The following is a 24,317-nucleotide window of genomic DNA, read 5'->3' on the forward strand; positions in this document are numbered from 1 at the left end:
TGTTCAGAAGAAATTAGGGACGAGCCGGGACTTCGCCACCTCCACGTGCTCCCAAGACCTTCTCAGATGGACACGCAGCCACGTCACAGCCACCAGCACAGGAGACGATCCACGGAGGCCCCCCCTCAACCTCCAAACATCCCCCGATATCAGATGGCAGCCACGCCACAAGTTGAAGGCGTCAACACCAGCTCACCCTGCCAGGGCCCTCGCTCGGGCTGAGAGAACGGGGACGCAGCGCTGAGGTACCGGGAGACACGGGCCCCGTGCTCCCCACAGCCCTGCGGCCCCACCCCAGGCAGCCTTGGAGGGACGCCGCGAAGGCCTGGCCCAGGGCTGGCCCCGCACCTGCAGGATCTCGATGATCTTCAGCTTGGTGTCCATGACGGTCACGTCCTCCTGCTCACCGCCGCCGCCCTGCTTGCCGGGGAGGATGCTGGCCGGCATGTCGGGGATGCTCACGGGGAAGATGGAGCCGCGGCTGAGCACCATCTGCGTCATCATCTCGCCCACCCCGTGGATGGTCCTCATGACGTTGTTCCCTGCAGAGGGAAGGCCCCACTCAGCGCACACGGCCTCGGAGCGGCACCCCAGACCGAGAGGGGGTGACGGCAGGCCAGGACGCGGGCGGGGCAGGAGACGGGACAGAGCTTGAGGCGCCTGGTTCCACCCCTGGCACTGGCCACTGCCGGGGGTGGCCCTGAAGGCCAGGGTGGGGTCTGTGGCAGCACCACCGCCCCCTACACCACCAGAATCCACAGGAGGGCACAGGGCGAGCTGGTGCCAGCATGAGCAGAGGGCCGGGCTCGAGGCCGGTACCACACGGGGCCCCAGGCACAGCCAGGAGCGACCCCGAGTAGGGGCATGGCCGGGTGTGTCCCCTCCTCCCCCAGAGTGAAATGAAAGCCATGACTGATGCTTCCGAAGGGCTGAGCTACAAGGTCAAAGTTGAAAGTTCTAGGGGCTGGAGTGATAACACAGCGGGTAGGGTGCATGCAGCTGACCCGGGTTCGATTCCCAGCATCCCATAGGGTTCCCTGAGCACCGCCAGGGGTAATTCCTGAGCACAGAGCCAGGAGTGACCCCTGAGCATCGCTGGTGTGACCCAAAAAAGCAAAAAAATAAAATTAAAAAGTTGAAAGTTCTTGGAAAACACTTTCCAGGGCTTCCTCGGGGGCCACGCTGACATCGGTGGCCCCCGCGTACCCGCCGACACGCGTTCCACCTGAGAGAGAAGGCTGGTGTGGCAAGTGGACCGTCCGGGTCGACACTGGTGAGCAGCACCTGGGCCAGCAGAGCTCATGGAAACGACTCAAGGGACCAGCGTCCTTGGCCCAGCCCAGATCTGCCGCCCGGATGCAATGTCAGTGGGTGGGAACAGCAGCTTCCGGGAGAAGCCTTGGCTGCCGGAGTCCACTCACCGGCCGGCACATTCCCTGCCCCACCCCGTCCTCTGGAGCCGGGAAACCGTGAGAAGCGAGTGTGCTGGGGGGTCCCTGCAGAAGCCAAGCCTGCCCCCGCCCCCGGGTGCTCTCTGCAGCTGCCCCCACATTCCTCTCCCCACCGCCCCAACCGCCCCTGTCTGCGCTCTCCCTTCCCGGTGGGAGGAACAAAGGTCTCGCCAGGGACACCCAGCCGCTGCCTCCAGGCCCTGCGTCGTGGGTGTTCGTGGGGCTTTGCCTCCAGAAGACCCAAGAATGTGGGGGCAGGGAGGGATACTGGGACTCGTGGTGGTGGAGAATGGGCACTGGTGGAGGGACGGAGGGATGGGTACTCGATCATTGTATAACGGAAACCCAAGCACAAAAATTTGTCAGTCTACAACTGTACCTCATGGTATCTCATTAATAAAAATTTTTTAAAATAAAATAAATAAATAAAAAGAATGTGGTGCAAGCGGTTTCTCTCCCTCAGCGCAGAAGGATGTGAACCACGAGGAAAGGAATGGAAGGGCGTGGATGAGCTCGAACCCTGAGCTCTGAGTGAAGAACATGCACCGGGGGCCTCCCCAGGGGCCGGGAGGGCAGGCTGACGGGGGCAAGATACAGAAAAGGACTTGGAAGGTGAGACGCTTGTCATCCCCCCCCCCACCCCGTCTTCCCCCGCAGAGGACCCTGGTGCCCGTGAGAGCCAGCGGCTGCAGACACACCGCCCTTGAAACCAGCAAAAAGGCAATTTTTTTTTCCCCTCTCATGTGGCATTTTACGGGCAGAAATTAGCTCAGGGTTTTGACCGTGCGTCAAGGACCTTTCGTCAGACTACCGCTTGCAAAAGCCAAGAGAGAGCTCCGCGGGCGGGCAGTGAGGGAAACACGGAGGAAGGCGCATCTCCACGTCTGCACAAGGCCGGCCCGGGCCAGGAGCCAGCCCCTCTCCCTGCCTGCACCCTCCTGGAGGATGCTTCTGCGGTCGCCTAACCGCACGGCCCTGAAGCCCCCACGCCCCGGGCTCACTGCGCCAAGGACTGGCTGCCAGCAACGGCCGGAACGCTCAAGGCAAACACGTTTGCTCAGCCCCAGCTCCGGAGCGCGTGCGTTAGCTCCGGCGAGGCTGTCTGGCCGGACACACACCGGACCCCTCTGTGATTCACCCCCTGACCCACACGGCAGACCTCCCCCTGCCCACACGCCTGCTTCTTATTTCGATTTGCATGGGCAATAACCATTTCATCCCAACGACTATTACACAGCGAGCCAGCCGGACCACGCCTTTGCCCAAATATAGCTCCTGTCACCAAGCAATGAAAATGAGCGCCCAGAACCCCATGACAATCCGTAACACATGTTGTCGATGTTGGGGGGGGGGGCGCTCGCCCAGCTGTGCCACACCCAGAGATGCCCATGGTCCATGGTGGCCACAGACGGCCCAGCATCTGGGCCTGTGAGGGCGGCGAGAAGCGTCTGCCCTGTGGACTGTTCTGGTTCAGAAACACAGCCAAACCCCGTAGAAGTCAGAGACGGCGCGAGTCTCGGTCTGTGTTTGTCCGAAGAGAGGTTTCTAGATTCCCGGCTGCTGAGGTGGGGTAGAGGCTGTGAGCGCCGGTCCCCCAAGGCCAGCGACTCTTCCTCCCACCCTCCTCGCCTTCCCTGTTCTTGACTCCCCCAAAGCCTCCCGCTCTAGAACCCAACACTCCGGGCCCGCTGGTTCCCCGTTACCCTGGCGTTCTATAGGCCTCTCCGATCAACCCCCCGTCAGAATCTGCATTTATGGAGCGAGTGTATTGAGGCTGTCTGGTAAAAATGCAAGTTTTTCAGCGTAGTACAAAGAAGGAAGGAAAACTTGGCCACGAAAGACAACAGACTTAACTCAGATGGAGGGAGAATGCTCTACTGATCCCAGTTTTCTCAACAGAAAACGCCAGTGGTGGAGGGAAGGTCACTCAGGACTGGGCTTGGGACATCAAAAGCCTGTAGCGACTTATTATGAACCACTTTGTAAACCATGATGTTCAAATAAATAAAGTTAAATAAATAAAGTTTAAAAAAAAAAACACTCAGGCCAGGTAGGGCTCATGTGGCCCAGCACAGGCCTTGCCTGGCCGAGGTCCTGGTCCCTGACCCCGATGTCCCCTGCACAATCCCACTGGACGTGGCCCTGAAGGCCCCGAGCACACACAGGACGTGATCCCCACAGCTGTGGCACACAACAGGATTACATCAGACAGACGCTCTGCACCACCAAGGAAACGAGGACGAGAACGGAAGGACTCCCAGAGACCAGGAGAGAGCAGCAGTCCCGCACTGGCCTGGCCAAGGGCTGACGGCCCAGCTGGAGAAGAGCACTGAGAGAAACCTCCCGAGCAAATAAGCAAACAGCCCCACCAAAAGGGGAGGAGAGGCCGGGGTGCAAGGACAGCTGTAAGGCACTTGCTCGGCATGCAGGTGGCCTGGGTTCTAGACCCGGCACCCGAAACGATCCTGAGCACCACCAGGAGTGAGCCCTGAGTGCAGAGACAGGAGCAACCCCCGAGCACCGCTGGGCGTGGCCCCAAATAAAATGGAGGGAAAAAACGTCTTCAGAGAAATATACAGATGGCCGAAAGGTATATGAAAAAATGCTCTGCATGACTATCACTGTCACTGTCCTCCCGCTGTTCATCGATTTGCTCGAGCAGGCCCAGTAACGTCTCCATTGGAGACTTTGTTGTTACTGTGTCTGGCATATCCAATACTCTCGGTAGCTTGCCGGGCTCTCCGAGAGGGGCGGAGGAATCGAACCCGGGTCGGCCATGTTGGCTGCGTGCAAGGCAAACGCCCTACCCACTGTGCTATCGGTCCAGCCACTGCATGACTAATCATCAGGAAAATGCAAATCAACAATGAGGTACCACCTCACACCAGAGAGATTGGTGCACATAATAAATAAATAAATAAATAAATAAATAAAACCCACAGTGCTTGCATGGATGTTGGAAAAGGGGACTTTGTTCACTGCTGGTGGAAATATCGACTCTGGTTCAGTCTTTTTGGAAAAGGACATGACATTCCTCAAAAGACTAGGAATTGGAGTATGATCCAGCAATTCCAATCCCAAGAGCAAAAAAAAAAAAAAATCAATTCACAAAAGACATTCACACTCCTGTTTCACTGCAGCACTACACAAACTGCCAAACAAAACAAACTGCCCTCCCGTTGTTCATCGATTTGCTCGAGCGGGCCCAGTAACGTCTCCATTGTGAGACTTCTTGTTACTGTGTTTGGCATATTGAATACTCTTGGTAGCTTGCCAGGCTCTCCAAGAGGGGCGGAGGAATCGAACCCGGCTTGGCCGGGCTGGCTGCGTGCAAGGCAAATGCCCTACCGCTGTGCTATCACTCCGTTTCGCAGCACTACACACAACAGGCAAAAGAAGCTGGAACCAACCCAAACATCCAAGAACAGATGACTGGATAAAGAACCAATGGGACACAGGCACCATGGAACACTACTGAGCAGTGAGGAAAGATGGAATCATGCAATCTGCTCCTACAAGGATGGACGTGCAGAGTCTCAGCAGGATGGACACGGGGGCGAGGGGAAGTGGGGTCTCATTGGAGGCTGGAATGCTGAATCACATTAGCATGAACCGCACCAAGAAGAGTGCTGACAATAACAATGCCTAATATAAAACTTTAAAAATAAAATACTCAACCAAGTAGACAAGATGACACCCAATTTTCTTACTCTAAATAAACATTCACTGAATGCAGTGTATTGATGACCCATTCAGTGCATGCAGTGGACTGATGACCCATTCAGTCAATGCAGTGGACTGATGACCCATTCAGTGCATGCAGTGTACTGATGACCCATTCAGTGCATGCGGTAGACTGATGACCAATTCAGTTAATGCAGTGTACTGATGACCCATTCAGTCAGTGCAGTGTACTGATGACCCATTCAGTGCATGCAGTAGACTGATGACCCATTCAGTCAATACAGTGGACTGATGACCCATTCAGTCAATGCAGTGAACTGATGACCCATTCAGTCAGTGCAGTGAACTGATGACCCATTCAGTGCATGCAGTGTACTGATAACCCATTCAATGCATGCGGTAGACTGATGACCCATTCAATCAATACAGTGGACTGATGACCCAGTCAGAGTCCACGAATCCAGGAGCTTGAGAAAACGAGCAAAGCAAAACCTTCTCAAAACATGGAACCCAAATAAAGCAACGTTTTCACCATCTATCTTTGAATCTCAAATCCTCTGCGCAGTAAAGAATTCTTCTCATCCCTCATTCTACAGAAGGGATAATCAAAGAACACATTGGAAGGACAATTCACACCACGAGGGAATTCTACATCTTACTTGGATTTCATCACTGTCAGACACCGACACTCGTTTGAGTATTCCAACCTTCAAGGTCTTAATTTGCAAAGCTGATCCCTAATTCCTAATGGTTGGTAATCTAAATACAGTGAAATGCTCAGGTCTCAAATGAGAGGGTGGCAGCAGTTTTGACAAGGGCGTGTCACCCAGATGTCGAATGCCCCGTCACTCCCAGCCAGCTCCTCCCTGCCTCTCCGGTTCGTTCCCACTACACTCCTCACCACACCAAGAACAACCTCTCCTGTTCCATCACCCCCTAGACACACGCAGGGAAAGCCCAGACTCACGGCCACGACTTCCGTGAAACAACCCGCGCCGGAGAGCTGGTCCAACTCTCAGTGCTCGGGCGCCGGGGTCTCGATGACCCGTCCAACGAAGGGCTGGGGTGAAATTAGAAATCCGCTGTTTCTCAGCAGTGAAGTGGAAGCTCATGCGGAGAATGACTCTATCAGACTCCCAAATGACACCAACAGTTTGCAAACTAACGGGTTAATAGCCCAACAAGGTAAAAATCCTCTTGAGAAACGCCTCATCCCAGGCCCCATCAAACGGGCTCAAGTGCAGTCAGGGAACGGTGACATGTGAGAGCCAGACTTCACAACGGGGGCCACGTGGTCAAAGACGAGGGGGCCAACTGGAAGGACAGGGGTGGGGAGGTGGCCACAGGAAGGAAATAGGAGGAAGGGAGCCACGGGGGGGGGGGGGGGGGGGGGGACACAAAGGTCGGGAATCATTGCACTGAAGGACCTGCTGGAACTTCGGCTGAGACCCAGTGCCACAAAAATCATCCCGGCATCCTCAGGAAAGTGCTCACGGCCGCTGAGACAGCAACACCCAGAGAAGGGGCTGCTCTGGCCCTGGACACTCTGGGATTTGGACCCTCAAGTCTCAAAGGAGTGTGAAGGGGCCCTGGGAGAGAGGACACGGCAGGGACCGCGCAGGCCTTGCACACAGCTGATGCCAGTTCGATCCCCGGCACCCCAGAGGGTCCCCTGAGCATCACACGAGTGATTCCCCGAGTGCAGAGCCAGGAGTCAGCCCTGAGCACTGTCAGGTCTGGTCCCCAAACAAATAAAGAGGTGGGGGCTGAGGGATTCTAGATGACCACAGAGAAGGAGCCTTTAGCAGAGAGGATGGACACGAGCAAGTTCTGGTAGCTTCCATGAGATACCAGAGAACAAACACAGGGAAGGGCAGGAAGGAGGTGCACCTGCCCCTGGGAACGTCCTTTCAGCAAGTGCTGGATACATGAGCACCCCCAGAAAACCCCGACAACCACGGAGAAAGAGGTTCCGTGAAGGGCTGAGGGCCGCAGAACTTGGGGTGATTCCTACATCCCTCAGGCCGACGGCCTCGTTGGGTCTCGGCTGCCCTTCAGATCAGCAGGCAGAAAACTGGGGAACGATCCGGGGGCTGAAGCCCTCCCTGAACCAGACTCTGAGGTGCCCACAACACGGAACGAGGAACCGGGAGAGGGCGGCCAGAGAGGATGGGCAGAGACAGCCCGGGGCTGTGGAGCCCTCCCAGGGGGCTGCAGGGGACGGGATGGGCAGTCCTGGGTGGGCCCCCCCCACCCGAGGGCTTACTCTTCCAGTAACTCCGGGACAGCCCGAGCCTTCCCAGGCCAGAATCTTCCCGTCACTGCGAGGTAGCTCCATGCTCCTGGCTCGTCTGCAGGAACAGGAGAGCGGGAAGCAGCCCGCCTGGGGTGGACGCTGAGCCCATTACCGGCCACTCACTGGGAGTTTGGAACGTCCATCTGAAAGCTCGGAGTAACCAAAGAAAACCCGCCATCGATCTGGACTGCCAGGGTCTAGAGAGATATTTTTGTCGTTCAGAGGCAGCCAGATACATTCAAGTAGGTGAATTCTGTGACTGCCATCACCATCCGAAACACAGAGCCGAGCGCCATGCTGGATACTGACCCCGGGCAGGGCATGGGAAAGCTGCCGAATCAGGAAAGAAAGATTCTCATAGTTTCTGTCTCCACATTGGTTCTCAGTCAATAGATCTGAGTCTTTGTTACTGGACAGTATAGTCTGACTCGGGCTCATAGACCCTTCTTGTAAGCTCTATATGGGAGACAAACTCAGAAAAAGTTCTGGATAGAGAGGATGGGGAGACTGCAGGGTTAAGGGACGCGCCTTGCATGTCTGGCCCCATGCAGACTCTGGGCACCACATGGCCCCACGAGCACTCCCAGCGCAGCCCTGGGGTGATCCCCAGCGCTACCCTCAAGCTGACCTCTCTCCTTCTCCCTCCCTCCCTCCCTCTCTCCCTCTCTCTCTCCCTCTCTTTCCCTCTCTCTCTCCCTCTTATTCCCTCTCTCTCCCTCCCTCCCTCTCTCGCTCACACGCACTGCATGTACATTGCTCTGGGGGGTGCCACCTGCCCCCCGTTATGAAGAGCACCATTCAGAGAGTAGCGAGCACCGCAGCCAGTCTTCGCGGAACTGGTTTGGAAGTGAAGGAGCCGTGACATTCAAACAAAGCTCCTCATGTTCTCAGGGAGAAAGTGTTTCCCGGAGGCCGACAGGGTCTCCCTCTGCCCCCCCGCCAGCAGGGCCGGAGCGCCTCGCCCCACCTCCCGTCCCTGTTCCTCTGTGCCCGGGAAGCGACAACTGTGCCGCCAGGAAAAGCCTTTCAAGGTGGATGGTGGGGAGCGTGGCCAAGTCCAAAAGGGAGAGGAAGAAAGGCCCACTGAGGCCGGGCTGGTCCTGGCCGGAGAGGGCGCAGCCGCACTCTCTCCCTGCGCCTCCTGGGCCGGCCGCGACTGTGCCCCCGCATGGGACCCAGACAGACCCCGGTGAGCCCCTCCCTGCCACCCCCTTCCTCGTCCTGAGAGCTCACAGTGCAGACCAGAGCATAGAGCAAGAAGACCCTTCCGGGCTCTGGGGGTTCCTCGCATCTCCCCCAACCTGAAACCTTAGAGGCAGAGCCAACGGCCCCTCCGCTAGCTGGGGCACTCTCGGCAGTGGACAGGGTCCTGCACGGGTCCAGGCTCCACCGAGAGCCGATGACCAGACTGGCCCCCAACAGCCGCACGGCAGCACTCGGCTGTGGGGACCCCCAGAGCTGACAGAAGCCCAGAGCCCCCTCCAGCTCTTGGCTGGCCTTGGGCTGTTGTCTGCCACACTGGCTTCCCAAGGGTGGGGACGGCTCTTTTTTTTTTTTTTGCAGGGGTGGGGGGGGTGGGAGGGGCAGTGGTCACACCTGGCGATGCTCAGGGCTGACTCCTGGCTCTGCACTCAGTCACTCCTGGGTGGTGCTCAGGGGACCACGTGGGGTCCGGGAATCCAACCTGGCGTGGCCACGTGCCAGGCAAGCAAACACCTCCCTGCTGTCCTACGGTGTCCGAGCATGTGCACATGTATACACATGAGCAGGTATGTGCATGTGTCTGAGTGTGTGCACATGTGCATGTGTGTAAGCATGTATGTGTGTAATCATGTGTGCGCATGAGTGAGCACATGTGTCAGTATGTGTAAGTGTGTTTGTGTGTGTGCGTGCAAGTGTGTCAGAGGGCTCAGCACAGAACTGGTTCCCAGACAAAGGTGGGGAAAGGAAGCTGCAATTCTCTGCCACAGAGCACACTCGGGCTGTTGCAAAGAAGCACCCTCGAGGGGCTGGAGCCATAGCACAGCGGGGAGGGCGTTTGCCTTGCATGCAGCCAACATGGCTGACCCAGGTTCGATTCCCAGCATCCCATAGGGTCCCCCGAGCACCACCAGGCTCATGCACTCAATAATTCCTGAGTGCATGAGCCAGGAGTAACCCCTGAGCATTGCCGGGTGTGACCCAAAAAAAAGCAAAAAAAAAAGAAGCACCCTCGACTAGGACCTAAAACCCACATCACCTGAACCTAAACGGCCATGGTCCAGGCGGGGAGGGGGACACATGCCCCCCTGACCGGGGTCCCCTCCCAGCAGCCAGCCCTGGGTGTCGGCCCCCCGAGATGGTCCCACACTCACAAGCCCGGCAACGGGCTGCCCTCTTGCTCTGGCGACTCAAGGCCAAAGGGAAGCCGGCAACACAAAGCCGCCTCTGGCAGGGCGGCGGCAGTGAGCAGGGGACAGGCCCCATGGCATGGCCAGGTCATTGAGGGAGGACGCTCGTGGTCTATTCTCACATCGGATGCAACAGGCTGAGGGGGCCGGGGAGGCGGCCCCTAAACAGTGCTCAAGGAGCCCGGTTTCCTCCAGCTCGGTTCAGCCCACCAGGGCCACCCCCAGCAATCCCGGGAACGCCCGTGCATGGGCCGGGCCGCCTGACTGAAGTGTCCCCCGATCTCAGCCAGTGCTCCCTGAACGGTGCTCGATGGTTCTCAGGGGACCCAAAAAGCAAACAGGAGGGCCAGAGTGATAGCACAGCGGGTAGGGCGTTTGCCTTGCACGCGGCCGACCCGGGTTCGATTCCCAGCATCCCATGTGGTCCCCTGAGCACCACCAGGGGTAATTCCTGAGGGCAAAACCAGGAGTAAACCCTGTGCTTTGCCGGGTATGACCCAAAAAGGAAGAAAAAAAAAAAAAGAAAAGAAATCAAGCAAACAGGAAAACTGTTTTGTTGTTTTTCTTTAAAAAAAAAAAAAACAGCATTTTGGAGAGTGTAGACAGTGTCTCCAAGGGTAGGTCCAAAGCTGGTGTGGAGGACAGAAATCCTTCAGGGCATCCCCGAGCAGCGGGCTGGTCTGGGCACCCTTACCTGCAGGGGACAGCAGTGAGAGCGTCCACTCTGCGGAGCCAGGGAGCAGAGCCCGCAGACTCTGCCCTCATCCAGACGGCAGCAGGGGGCTTGCCTTTCTCTAACTGCGACCGTCACGGGACACGCGGGAGGGAAACAGTGAAGTCTCATGCCCCCACTGCCTGGTTTCCGAGTGCCCTGGGGCACCCCGCCCCTCGCTGCCCTCTCTGCCCACTCTCTATGAGACCCGGGGTCTCCGGGCACTGCTCAGGAGATTCTAGGTCCCATGGACCTCCAGGTGGGGGCCGGACCCAGAGGTGCAGAGGTGCTCGGACCCCACAGTGCTGGGGTCGCCCGAGGCCTTCGGGGCTACATCCAGCAATGCTGCAGGGGACACAAGGTGCCCAGGACTGAGCCAGGCGCGGGCACGCGCAGACACGTGCCGGCACCACCCCCAGCTCTCCAGCTCTGTAACGGGTCTCTCCGCTGTGCCGGAGACGTGCCAGGCAAGTTTCCTCATGCAGGGTCCGGGAGTCTGTTACTTGCAGATTCTCTTAGACCCCGAGGAGCCCAGCGCTGCCCGCCTTCTGCTCCGGTTCGCTTCGCCCACTTCCTCTCTGGTGTCTCCCCGAGGCCCCTCGACATCACTGCCGATCTCTTTCCTCGTCCTCCTCCTTGAATGTTGTCTCCGATGTTTTCATTCCAGCCTGCTCTCCCTTCAGACTCTCATGTCTCCCCGAAGCACGCACACAACACGTTGTTTTTATTCTTCTCTTCCTGAGCCGACTCAGTTTCCCTTCCTGCTGCGACCCTGCTCCATTCCTCACCTGAGCTCGGGGCGTTCCAGACCCCGACGCCTGGGTGCAGGTGTTCATGCAGTTCGGCGGAGGGAAACTGTCCAGCAACTCCCTCCTGCCTTGGGGCTGCTCTGCAGACAGGAATCCCCGCCGGCTGGCGCTGGGCAACTCTGCTGCTTGGCTCTGAGGGTCAGGCTGATCGCGCACCCCAGGGGGATGGACGTTGAGCTGCTCGGGCCTCCGGCGCCCTCTGCTGGCCGTGCTGGGACTTGGACGCTAAGCGTGCCTCGGACCTTTTTTTTTTTTTTTTTTTTGCTTTTTGGGTCACACCTGGCAATTCACAGGGATTACTCCGGCTCTGCGCTCAGGAATGACCCCTGGAGGTGCTCAGGGGACCCTATGGGATGCTGGGAATCGAACCGGGTCGGCCGCGTGCAAGGCAAACGCCCTACCCGCTGTGCTATCCCTCCAGCCCCAGCCTCGGACCCTTTGACCCTGCAAGCCTTCGGGATTTCCCTGACTTGTTTCCCAAGAGTCTCTGCTTGGGTTCACTTCGTCACGCGCAGAACCAGTGTGTCTCCACTGCTGCTCTCTCTCTCTTTGTCTGTGCTGGAGAGAGCCCCTGGCTCTGCTCAGGGTCTTACCAGGCTTTGGCCTGGCCTTGAAGGAGCAGCTGCCCAGGCCACCTGCAGAGCCGAGCGTCCGGGGAGCGGGCGGCCGACCCGAGGCTTCCTGCTGACTCAGCCCTCCGCACCCAGCTTCCGGCAGCACGGACGTTCTCTGAGACCAGCAGCGCCTCCTGCCTCCGAGCCGGGAGGAACAGACGCACCCACCTCCGCCTTTGACGTCCAGGGACGTGAAAGGAACAGCCGAGAAAGCCTCCCGGAACAGTGCTCCCACCCCCTCCCGGGACAGTGCTCTCACCCCTCCTGGGATAGTGCTCCCGGGACAGTGATCCCACCTCCTCCCGGAACAGTGCTCCCACCGCAGGTTCTGCCTTCTGTGAGAGGCGCCTCTTCTAGCTGCTTCTATCCCGCGGGGGCCGCTCGAGTGGGTGCTGTCGGCTTCCCCCGCAAGCCCGCCTGGGGTGAAAACGCTCTCCCTAGCCGCTGGGCATTACGGCTACTGCATCCCACAGTGACCGCTGAACAGAGAGCACTGCTTTTCACGGCACCCCTGCCCCCTCCCTGAGGGAGGCGTAGGCCGAGGGCGGCTGAGGCTCACACACAGCCGGACCCCTGCTGTGCCCGGGACAACTCCAGGGCCTGCCCCTCTTTAGAGCCTGACGGGGCAGCTGGGCCCGTGGGCAGGGGTGGTCAGCGCCGCCCCCTTCCCGACCTGGACGCCCTGAGCATCCTTCCACACATGCACCCCCGCCCCGGGTTTTCGGGGTACCCAGCCCAAACCGCCTGTGGGAGTCACGCTCTCAAGGCTGCATCCCAGGGGCCAAGAGTGTCCCGTGTTGCTCAGAGGAAGCTCGGAACCGACCCATCTGCATGCGAGAGACCAGCACCAAGAGGCAGGTGGGCCTGGGATGGAGACAGCTTCTGACGCCTCCCCCACCCCCGGCTGCACACCTGCCCCTCCGGCATCATTTCCTGCCCCCCTCCATGACCCTGGCAGCTTCTCTCCGTGCCCTGGGCCACGCTCAGCACCCGCCCGAGACAAACAAACACCAGCGATTTTTCTCCCTGCAAGCGTCAAACAGGTGCGAGCACGGCGCCAAGCCCTACCTCCGTCTTGGTATTTGCTTAATCTTTCCAGGTACGACGACATGGGGACCTGGACGATGTCCAGGATGGCCAGCAGCGTCCTGGTCAGCCTCAGCAGCTCGCTGAAGCTGTAGAAGCCGAAGTAGATGAGGTTCCGCGCCAAGTGCACCACCTGGGGACGGAAGGAGACGTTCGGAACGAGAAGAAACGCTGGTTCTCCTGCGATTACCCAAATCAGTTTGAGGGTTTCACACTGAGGAACTAAGATACCCACAAAAGCAGCCCCGTGGGGCTGGAGTGATAGCACAGCGGGTAGGGCGTTTGCCTTGCACACAGCCAACATGGCCAATACAGGTTTGATTCCCTGCATCCCATAGGGTCCCCCGAGCACCGCCAGGAGCAATTCCTGAGTGCAGAGCCAGGAGTAACCCCTGAGCATCACCGGGTGTGACCCAAAAAGAAAAAAAAAGCAGCCCCGTGAGCTCTGATTTATTCAGATTTTTAAAAAACCCAGATCAGGGGCTGGAGTGATAGTACAGCGGGTAGGGCGTTTGCCTTGTACGGTCGACCAGGGTTCGATTCCAGTGTCCCCTATGGTGCCCTGAGCACCACCAGAAGTAATTCCTGAGTGCAGAGCCAGGAGGAACCCCTGAGCATCACTGGGTGTGATCCAAAAAAGGAAACGAAAAAAACATAAATCATCCCAGTCTGTCAACCTATCACAGCCCAGGCGACAAGAAGGAGGCGACTGGGTGACACCCCGGCAGGCAGAGGAGCACCTGAGGTCGGGCCCCTGCGGTTCCTATGAGCGACGTGGAAGGCAGGGAGTGAGCGCAGCGGGACGCCACTCGAGAGAGACACTTGCCTCACTTGAGTGACTAGTCCAATGAGATTCATCCAGAAACAACATGCTCCTATCACTGCTTCCCCGTGCATGCCACAGGGCTGACCGGTGTGAGAGGCTCCTACTGGACAGTGTCCTTCCGCCCACTCCACAGGGGAAGGCCTGAGGGACCAACGGAATGTACCGGAAAGGCCTGTCACCTCCGAGATGAGCCGAGGGGAGAGAAGGCTGAAGCCTGCACACGGCCCCTCTCTCTCCCTCCGTCTCTCCCATTTCCCTCTCTCTCGCTCTCTCTCTCCCTCTCTCTCCCTTCCTCTCTTTCTCCCTCTCTCTCCCTCTCTCTCTTGCACTCTCTCTCTCTCCTTCTCTCTCTCTCCCTCTTTCCCTCCCTCTCTCCTTCTTGTCTCTTCTCTCCTCTGTCTCTGTCTCTGTCCTCTCTGTCTCTCTCTGTCTCTCTCTGTCTCTCTCTATCTCTCTCTGTCTCTCTCTCTCTCTCTCTCTCTCTCTCTCTCACACACACACACACACACACACACACACACCCAAGAAAGGTCCATGAGTATCAGTGGATACTGTGCCCGGAAGTGCCAGAACCCAGGGCCCACCCCAGCATGGTCACCCGCCATGGCAGACCCTCATGGGCACCCCCACACCCTCCCCGAGACAACAGATGCGTCAGGAATCAGGAGCTGCTCTCGGTGTGCCACCCAGGCTGAAGCTTTGTCCCTGTGGCCGTCGGGTCACGTTGTAACTAGAAACATTTGGACTCAGGTCAATGAAACTAAAAATATCAACTCCACAGAGGGGCAAAAATACAGTGTCGAAACGCCAAGAATACAAAACTCTTTGTCCACTAAAGACAATCAAGTCTACACAAAGGAACGGGGGAAGCCTACTCGAGCTGGCTAATGATCATCATCGACAAAACGCTCCGCCCTGAACACCAAGCGCAGGGGAAGCCTCAAACCCACGTCTGAGTCTGCAGCGGGGGGGCTCAGACCTCCATCAGTCGGGCGACAACAGCCCAGACACGGCGGGGGGGACACGTCTCGGACACGCGGGGCAAGAAGCGCCAGGTAGGTGGCTGGCGGCCGCCGACCTACCTCGAACGTCAGCTTGTTCTTCTCCTTGTCGCCGAACGGGAAGGGCTGGGTCACCACCTCCTTCAGGTACTCCTCCACAAACTCCATGGTCAGCGCGAACTTCCTCTTCATGTCGCTCCTGGAGGAGTCGGTGATGGAGTCGTACCTGGCGAGGAGGCGTGGGAAGCGCCGTGAGAGGGCGGCCGTCGGCACGAGACGGGGTGTCCGCTCGCCCACCGCCACGCCCGCTTCCTGAGTGCGCCCACGGGTGCCGAGCGCCCGCGAGGAGTCTGCCCTCCGCGGCCCCCTCCCCGCCAGACGCCGCTGCGCCCATGTGCCTACTCGTGGATGCTGATCTTGGTGGGGATCTCGGTCCAGAGGCGGGCGTAGCGCACGGGCACCACAGGCTCCTGGGGGTCCCGGTCCACATGCATGTGCAGCATGAGGCGGCAGAAGGACGCGCGCAGGTCGAAGGGCAGGCCCTCGTCCGACACGCAGCGCAGGATCAGGTCCACCGGCAGCTGCGTGGAGATCTGGTCGATGGCCAGGTACTGGCGGTCCAGGCACATCCGCGCAAACAGGTTCAGCTGGAACCTGCCGGAAAAGACGGGCGCGTGACGCCGGCCCCTGCCTGGGACACGGTCCCGCACGGCCAGGTCAGGGGGGACCCGGACGCCCACGTTGGAGGCGGGACCTTCGGGGCCAGGCCGGGCGGTCAAGGACCACGCAGAGATGAGCACGCGTGTCTGCCGGTACGGTCACAGTCCCGGCGCACTCAGGAAGCACACGTGTGTCTGTGTGTGTGTCTGGGTGTGCCTGTGTGTCTGACCATGTGTGTGTCTGTGTCTGCCGTTGTGTGTGTGTCTGTGTGTTTGTCTCTGTGTCTGTGTGTGTCTGTCCGTGTTGTGTGTGTATCTGTCCATGTGTCTGCGTGACTGCCCGTGTGCATGACGGTATTTCTGTCTGTGTGTCCGTCCGTGTGTGACAGTGTGTTGGTGTGTCTGTGTATCTGTCCATATGCGTATGTGTGTCTGTTTGTATGTCAATCTAGCTGTGTGTGTCTCTGTGTATGTGTATGTATCTGCATGTGTATCTATCTATGACTGTATGTATGTGTGTCTGTGTACTCATACTGCATATATGTGTCTGTGTGTCTAAGTGTCTGTGTATGTATCATTGCATGTCTGTGTGTGTCTGTGCCCGTGAGTCTATGTATGTGTGTGTCGGCATGTGTCTGTTTGTGTCTGTGTGTCCATATATGTGTGTGTCTATGTCTGTGTGTGTCCGTGTATGTGTGTGTCTGTGTCTGTGTGTTCTTGTCTGTGTGCATCTGTGTGTGTCTGTGTGTGTCCGTATCTGTGTGCATCTGTCTGTGTGTGTCTGTGTCTATGTGCGTCCATGTCTGTGTGCGTCTGTGGCTGTGTGTGTCCGTGTCTGTGTGTGTCCATGTCTGTGTGTCTGTGTGCTAAGGGGTGGGAAGGGTGGGCCATGGACTCTCAGTGCCTGCTCTCTCTCAAGTACACATACACACACACACACAGACAGGGCCTGAGGGCCGTGCATGTCCCCCGACACCCCTCTCCTTCCCCCGGAGCCCGGATCCCAGTGCCGCCCCGCCCACGCTGCCTCAGGCCCCCAGTGGTCCACCCGGGCACCCCACTCTGCCGCCTCCTCCCGGAGTCACAGCCCCAGGCAGGTCAGCTCTGCCCTCAGCCTGTGCTGGGCACACGGCCACGGAGCTCCCCCGGGCTGCCACCCTTCACAGGCACCAGGATTCTGGCCACTGGGCACTTGGGCACCATAGGCCACCCCGTACCCACAAAACTCTCCACATCTCTCCTCCCTCCTTCCCTCCCCCGCTCCTCCCTTCTCTCCTCTCCTCTCTCTCCTCGCTCCCTCTCTCCCCTGCGCCCTCTCATTGCTCCTCTCTCTACCCCTCCTCTCTGTTTCTCTTCCCCTCATCATCCCCTGTCTCCGTCTCTCTCCTCTCTCTCTCTCCCTTTCTTCCTCCCTCTCTCTCCTCTCTCTCCCTCTCCCTCCCTCTCTCCCCCCTCCCTCCCTCTTTCTCTCTCCCTCCCTCTCTCCCTCCCTCTCTCTCCCCCCTCCCTCCCTCTTTCTCTCTCTCCCCCCCCTCCTTCCCTTCCTCTCCCCCCAGAATAGTGTTGTCTCTGCCTCCCCTGAGGCGGCCTCGGTGGCTGACCCAGTCTCCCCCTTTCCCTACATCTCCGCCTGTGTCTCGGGGGCAACCGCCCCTGACGCCAAAGACCCGAGCACTGCCGGCGGAGTCGATGGCAAAGAGTGACGGGAGCCGGGCTCTGCAGAGCCCGGGCCTCGGGCTGGCCGTCAGCCCCTTCACGGGGAGGCGCCAGCGAAGGGGCTACCTGTAGTAGGTGAGCACCTCCAGGTCCGCCTTGGTGCCCTCCTTGGCCTCCTGGGCCAGGTGCCGGATGGCCTTGCCGTGCGGCTCCTTGTTGCTGTCGATCCAGTACAGCCAGACCTCGTCCTCGTCCACGTCGTCGGCCAGGATGGAGCTCTCCATGGGGTTGTCCGTCTGCATGGAGACCAGCCTGGGAACGGAGACGGCACGTGAGGCCCACTGACGGGGGCCCTCGCAGAGAAGGGACGCGCACGCACGTGCACGCACACACATGTGCACACATGTACACGCACACACACGCACACACACGAGCAAACATGCACAAGCTCACACATGCACACACATGCACTCACATGGATGCATACACATGCACCACGCACACATGGCGCACACATGCTCACACACACAGGCACACCCACACACACACACCCGCGGCCTCACTTGGTCTGGATGAGGATGTCGGCGTTCCCGGGGCTCAGCATGAATTTGCAGATGAGCTCTTGGGTGACGGGAATGGCGGTGGTATTAGACACACAGAGATCGGATAGATAATCCAAAAATCTGGCACGAGGAAAAGAAAAGAGCAATCAAGTATGAAGAAAAAGCTTGCCGTGGGCAGGCTGAGAGACGGGCGGGGGTAAGGAGCCTGTCGTGCGCGGGACCGAGCTGCCTCGGCTCCCCGGCACGGCACGTCTGGTTGCCCCGTCCCCGCCAAGGCTGAGCCCAGAGCACAGAGCCCAGAGGACGCACCGAGCACTGCCGAGTGTGGCCCAAAGAGTGTGGTACCACTGCAACACAAACAAATGCAGGGAGCGAGGGAGGGCGCCGGGGGCACCAGCTCCTCCTCCTCCTGAGTTCTTTCCGGGACCACCCGCAGCCTTAGACTGACCGTCCACCTCGGCAGGATCACAGACTGCTCCTGAACAGGAGGAAACTTGTTCCTCCTCCTTTGCTGGCGCTCACCCCCACCAGCCTCTGCTGTTCGAAAAATCACCTGTCGTCCAAACGCCTGGAGCTGAGCCCCGGCTCCGGATGAGAAAACCGAAGCTCCAAAGGGAGCTGCCCTGTGTGAAGGTGTACAAGGGGCAGCGGGGAGAGAGAGAGAGGGAGAGAGAGAAAGAGAGGGAGAGAGAAAGAGAGAGGGAGAGAGGGAAAGAGGGAGAGAAAGAGAGAGAGGGAGAGAGAAAGGGAGAGAGAGGGAAAGAGAGGGAGAGAAAGGGAGAGAAAGAGAGAGGGAAAGAGGGAGAGGGAGAGAAAGGGAAAGAGAGAGAGGAGAGAGAGAATGAGAGGGGGAGGGAGAAAGGGAGAGAGAGGGAAAGAGGGAGAGAGAAAGAGAGGAAGAGAGGGAGAGAGAGAGGGAGAGAGGCCGGGTGGGGAGGCGTGGCAGTAGAGAACTGGGGACATTGGTGCTGGGAAATGTGCCCTGGTGAAGGGACAGGTGTTGGAACACTGTATGACTGGCACCAAATCATGCCAACTTTGTAATGGTGTATCTCATGATGATTCGGTTGAAAATAAATTAATTAAAAATAAATTTTAAAAAGACACACAGAGTCAATGAGACTAGGAGGGTCAGTGGCCGATGGGCGGAGCTTTCCGCTTGGACCCCGAGGCTGGACCACTGTGCCCGTCAGGGGTCTGCAGAACACACGGGGCATGCGTGGCACAGGACGCGCCCGAGAGCGAACAGGGAAACAGAGGAAACATTGCCGATCTTCTCGCCGTCTCTGCATCTCCCCCGAAAACGGTAACAGGGTGCGAGAGAAACAGAACTTGGCGAGGGAGAGCTCGGTCTGCCCGCGACCCCCTTGGGACGACAGGGATCGCGCCGGCTACATCACTGCCATTCTCTCATCTCCGAAATGTGAGTGACAGGGTTGGGCCAGTGGACGCACAGTGACGGGTGAGGATTCAAATCACGCGGCAGGTGTGGATAGGAAACAGCACCATAAAACATAAAAGCACGCCTGCGCGGACTGAAAATCAACTCTGCTTAAGTCTGTAAAGACTCTGACCCCCAACCAGGCAGTGACCATTGTACGTGGTTAGAGCAGCGATAAGCCCAACAGAGTTTTGTCCACAAAAGTTAGTGAAATGGGGGCCAGAGGGAGAGCACGGTGGGGAAGGTGTTTGCCTTACACGTGGCCAACCCAGGTTCAATCCCCAGTAACTTATATGGTCCGAGCACCGCCAGGAGTAATTCCTGAGAGCAGAGCCAGCAGTCAGCCCTGTGCATCACCGGGTGTGACCCAAAAAAGCCAAAAGAAAAGAAGTTAGTGAAATGAAAGTTCAGAAACTTTACAAAGTTCTGAAAATAGGGATTGGCATACACAGGATAAGGGAGATGAGGCCTTCCAAATCTCTCCCTGGCATCCCATATGGTCCTCTGAGGATCTCCAGGAGAGATTCATGAGCACAGAGTCAGGAGTCAGCCTTGAGCACTGCGGGGTGTGCCCCAAAGTCCCACCCCCCCAAAAAAAAATGTCACTGTCACTGTCACGGTCCTCCCGTTGTTCACCGATTTGCTCGAGCGGGCCCAGTAACGTCTCCATTGGAGACTTTGTTGTTACTGTGTCTGGCATATCGAATACGTCACGGGGCGCTTGCCAGGCTCTGCCGTGCGGGCGAGATACTCTCGGTAGCTTGCCGGGCTCTCCAAGAGGGGCGGAGGAATTGAACTCGGGTCAGTCGTGTCGGCCAAGTGCAAGGCAAACGCCCTACCCACTGTGCTGAGCATAAAGGCCCAAGCTATGCCGGCTGCCAAAAAGACACTGGCAAACCCCCTCAGACCTGGGCTCGCGATTCCTCCGCAGCAAGCTGACAAACGTCTCTATCTCCTTGGCCGTGATGTGCTTCTCCAGGAGCTTCCTGTTGTTGTGCAACAGGGCTGTGATGGTGTCTTCGGCCAGAATGTCGTAGCCGATCTGGGACTGCATGACACAGAAGTTCTTCGCGATGTATTCCTGCAAGGCAGAAAGGCCGTCACAGGGGCGTCCGGACACGTGGAGAGGACCAGTCCGAGAAACTCGGCGGGGACAGGAAGCTCACGAACATTCCAGCCCAGGGGGCCAGGAAATGACTCTTACAGAATGAGGGCTGTTTCGGGAGGAGAGGAATATCTATTTGGCTATACCTAACTTAAATCGTATCCGAAAATTAAGTACCTAGAAATGATTCTTAACAAGAGGTGCCTCTTACCCCCCAAGGTGGGAAATAGAAACATCACCCAAGCGAAAATCACAACGTTCTGGATCAGAGTAATCATATGCAGCGGTGGGGAGCTTGCCCTGCATGCGGAGACCGGGGTTCAATTCCCAGAATCCCACGTGGTCCCAGGAGCACTGCCAGGAGAGATTCCTGAGTGCAAAGCCCTGAGCACTTCTGAGCACTGCTAGGAGAGATTCCTGGGTGCAGAGCCCTGAGCACTTCTGGATGTAGCCGCCCCCCCCAAAAAAAAAAAACATTTCAAATCACAACTATCCCTGAATAACTGAAGATTCCGTTAGCACAATCTCCAGCTTGAACAAATCCTGTTAGTAATAATGAGCTAGTAAGAGGAATCCTCATTAGGACTCACAGAAGGCAGGCAGGGCCCGAGGGAACAGGGTTGTGGGCAGAGAGACTTTTCTGTTTCTGCTCTAAAACGAATGCGGCCGCGCGACATCTTATTATCTCATTTTTACTTTGGACAAACTGGCAGGCCGCCGAATGTAACCTGCCCACACAGCAGAGTCTGGCAAACTCCCTGTGGCATTCCCAATATGCCAAATACCAGTGACAATGACGGGTCTCATTCTCCTAAAGAGCCTTGAATATAATCTCAGGGCTAGGATGAAGGAGACGTTACTGGGGCCTGCTCGAGGCAATCGACGAACAACAGGATGGTCGTGATCGTGATCATTGTGATCGCTCTAAATCCTTATTCTATAAACCTGGGGAGGGCCTGCAGCAATAGCACGGCGGGTAGGGCATTTGCGCTGCATGCAGCTGACCTGGGTTCGATCCCCAGCATCCCATGTGGTCCCTGGAGCACCGCCAGGAGTGATTCCTGAGTGCAGAGCCAGGAGTCTCCCCTGAGCATCACCGGGTGCAACCCGAGAAGCAAAAATTTAAAAAAATAAATAAATAAAATGTTTTTAACAGGCTGGGGAAGCTGTTTCATGCAGTTCTTCACTGCACATCAGTGAGGAAAGTATGTTCCCCGCCCTCGCTGAGATTCACGGCTTTCCTCTCCCGGACCCGCCGGCCTCCCTGGCGTGCCCCACCCTTCACAGCGCTGCCCCTCCAGGGGACAAGGACGGGGGTTTGTTCGGAGATGCCCAGGGCCCTGCCCCGCCAGCGGCTCAGACCTCACCGGGAGCAGCGGAACCGCCGAGAGGTCGCCGCCGGGCCTGCCGCGTACCTGGTTCTTGCGGTAGTCCCGCTGGGAGTGTCGCAGCACGCGGTAACACAGGCGCAGGAGGTACTTGTAGGGGGCATATCTCTGGTCTCCCAGGTCCTCCAGCCTCAGCATCGCCCCTTCTCCCGCTTTCTCCTTGAAGGGCGCCTTCAGGATCCCGAAGACCTGGTGGGGAGGAGGGAGGGAGGCCGGCTTGGGCGAGCGTCCTCATTCTGCGTGCAAACACGCAGCGCTCCTGCTCCGACACGCTTACACGGTATCTGTGCGGACGCGACGTCAAGGGACCCTGAGACGCAGGCCAGCAGGGATGGCGCCAGCCTCACCTGCGGCTGCAGCAGTGGCAACCTGGGCGTGAATCCTGGCACCGCAGAGAGTCCGCTGAGCACCAGCAGGGGGCGCTCCTGAGCACAGAGCCAGGAACAGTCTCTGAGCACTGTGGGAGGCAGGGAGGAGGGGAGGGAAGAAGTAGGGAGGATGGGAAGGGCTGGGATCCACAGGCAGCTCAGGAAAGAGCAGGAAAGCAAAGCATGCCTCGGGCTGGACCAGGTTATAGAAGCACACAGAGGTCAAATAAAGGCTGTTTTCTACAGACTCTGTAATTACTTCTCTTCCGTTATATAACTCAGAAATTCAAAATAACATACAGGGGACTGGAGCGATAGCACAGCGGGGAGGGCATTTGCTTGCACACGGCCGACCTGGGTTCGATCCCCAGCATCCCATATGGTCCCCCCAGCACCGCCAGGAGTAATTCCTGAGTGCAGAGCCAGGAGTGACCCCTGAGCATCGCTGGGTGTGACCCCAAAAGCAAAAAACTAAGCAAATAAATATATATTTTTTTTGCTTTTTGGGTCATACCCGGTGATTCACTGGAGTTACTCCAGGCTCATGCACTCGGGAGTGATTCCTGGCGGTGCTCGGGGGACCCTATGGGATGCTGGGAATCAAACCCGGGTTGGCCGTGTACAAGGCAAATGCCCTCCCCACTATGCTATCGCTCCAGCCCTATTTTTTAAAAACTAATAAGATAACATACAGGAAACAGATCGTATCCAGCTGACACTGACATCTGCAATCTGCCCCCAGACCGCTGTGCAGAGTCCATGCCTGCCCTTGGACAGGAAGACCCAATGCCGGGTCCCAGCAGTCAAACAATCCGGGCAGTGGCGCCGGCGGTGGCCAGTGCTTGGTGAATGTGGGGCAGTTCAGGGCATCTCTGTAGTGAAAAGATCCCCCAGGCTGCCTGTGGGGGCGCAGACACAGACCAGCAAACAGGGGAGGAGAGCCTCGGAAGAAAGGCAGCGTGAGGCAGGGCAGCCCAGAGCCACTCAGGCTCAGAATCAACATCTATGATATCCACAGATCTGAGACATGTTGGCTGAAACACTCATAAATCAATCCTGGCCCAACAAGGCCCTGGCATCAAATAGATAAACAGCCCCCCGCAAAATGCTGACGTCAGAGAACACTGCCTCAGTACGGACTGAAGAAACCTCGATTGTTCCACTCTCGGTAGGTTACGGAATCCTCGCTCAGGAGACGTGTGCTCCCGCCCTTGCCAACACCAGGAAAACCCTCACGGCAGGGTCCTCGAGTCCCTGTTTAATCAGTGCCGAGTCCTGTAATTTCATGCGGCAAGTAAGCGACTCGCGGGTCGGACGGCAGGCGTGTCCATGCAGGCGTCTGACAGGGGGAGGCGCTGGCAGGTCGGGCATGACCACACACACACACACACACACACACACACACACACACACAGAGCACGGGCACAGCTCCTTCCCAGGGTGAGGAAACCAGCCACACCAGGAGCAACGGTAATGCCACGACAGGTGGCAGAAATTAGAAAACTCAGCGACGCCTCCGGCTCAGTTTCTCGAAATGAAAGAGTTTCGGTTTCCCAGAAATCAAACAATGTGTAACTAGACGACCTGACCCCACCTGGAAAGTTCCTGGGCCCAGCAAGTGGGCTCAATCAGTGACCAGGTGCCAGAAACTGTCAAACTGCTGACCACTATTGCCTGACCACTGTTGCCATGAGCTTGCTTAACTCCGAACCCTGTATAAACCGCTTGTGATTTGGACTCGGGGTCCTTGTCAAGACTCCACTGCATTGGGTAAGACTCGGACCCTAGCTCGAGCTAGCAATGGCTCGGGCTACTAATAAAGTTCCTTTGATTTTCCATTATTGTGTGAGGACTTGGTCTCTACGTGACTGGGGATCCAAAATTCGGGTATAACCAAGGAAGGCACTGGAATGTTCTGGAATGTTCTCCAGACTGGCCTGTTTCCCCGGGAGGAGGGAGGAGGAGAGCGGCAGGGTAGCGCTGCCCGAGTTCTCCGAGAAACTCCACCTTGAAAATGGCTCCGGCACATCCTCGAGGACACGGTGACCTCTCCCACCCACCAGCCCCTGGGGCCTGGGGAGACCAGGACTTCACCTGTCCCACCTCAGGCAAGTGATATGCGAGTTGTATTTTTTTTCTTTTTGGGTCACACCCGGCAATGCTCAGGGGTTACTCCTGGTTCATGCACTCAGGAACTACTTCTGGCCGTGCTCAGGGGACCATATGGGATGCTGGGGATCGAACCCGGGTCGGGCCGCGTGCAAGGCA

The 24,317-nt window shown here is 57.8% G+C and overlaps 1 protein-coding gene across 1 annotated transcript in view; it reads right to left on the minus strand.

The window, feature by feature from the left end:
- Nucleotides 1-24,317, minus strand: part of ITPR2 (inositol 1,4,5-trisphosphate receptor type 2) — a 342,793-nt gene that overhangs the window by 217,586 nt on the left and 100,890 nt on the right. The window contains exons 15-22 of the mRNA XM_056134649.1: nt 21,709-21,870; nt 20,097-20,269; nt 17,748-17,867; nt 17,311-17,496; nt 15,272-15,523; nt 14,951-15,095; nt 13,025-13,175; nt 349-542 (exon numbers count right to left, since the gene is read on the minus strand). Of these exons, the coding sequence (XP_055990624.1) occupies nt 349-542; nt 13,025-13,175; nt 14,951-15,095; nt 15,272-15,523; nt 17,311-17,496; nt 17,748-17,867; nt 20,097-20,269; nt 21,709-21,870 (1,383 nt within the window). The remainder of the gene's footprint in view (nt 1-348; nt 543-13,024; nt 13,176-14,950; nt 15,096-15,271; nt 15,524-17,310; nt 17,497-17,747; nt 17,868-20,096; nt 20,270-21,708; nt 21,871-24,317) is intronic.

The sequence above is a fragment of the Sorex fumeus genome, unplaced genomic scaffold (genome assembly GCF_029834395.1).
Source record: "Sorex fumeus unplaced genomic scaffold, SorFum_2.1 ptg000100l, whole genome shotgun sequence".
NCBI classification, from domain to species: Eukaryota; Metazoa; Chordata; class Mammalia; order Eulipotyphla; family Soricidae; genus Sorex; species Sorex fumeus.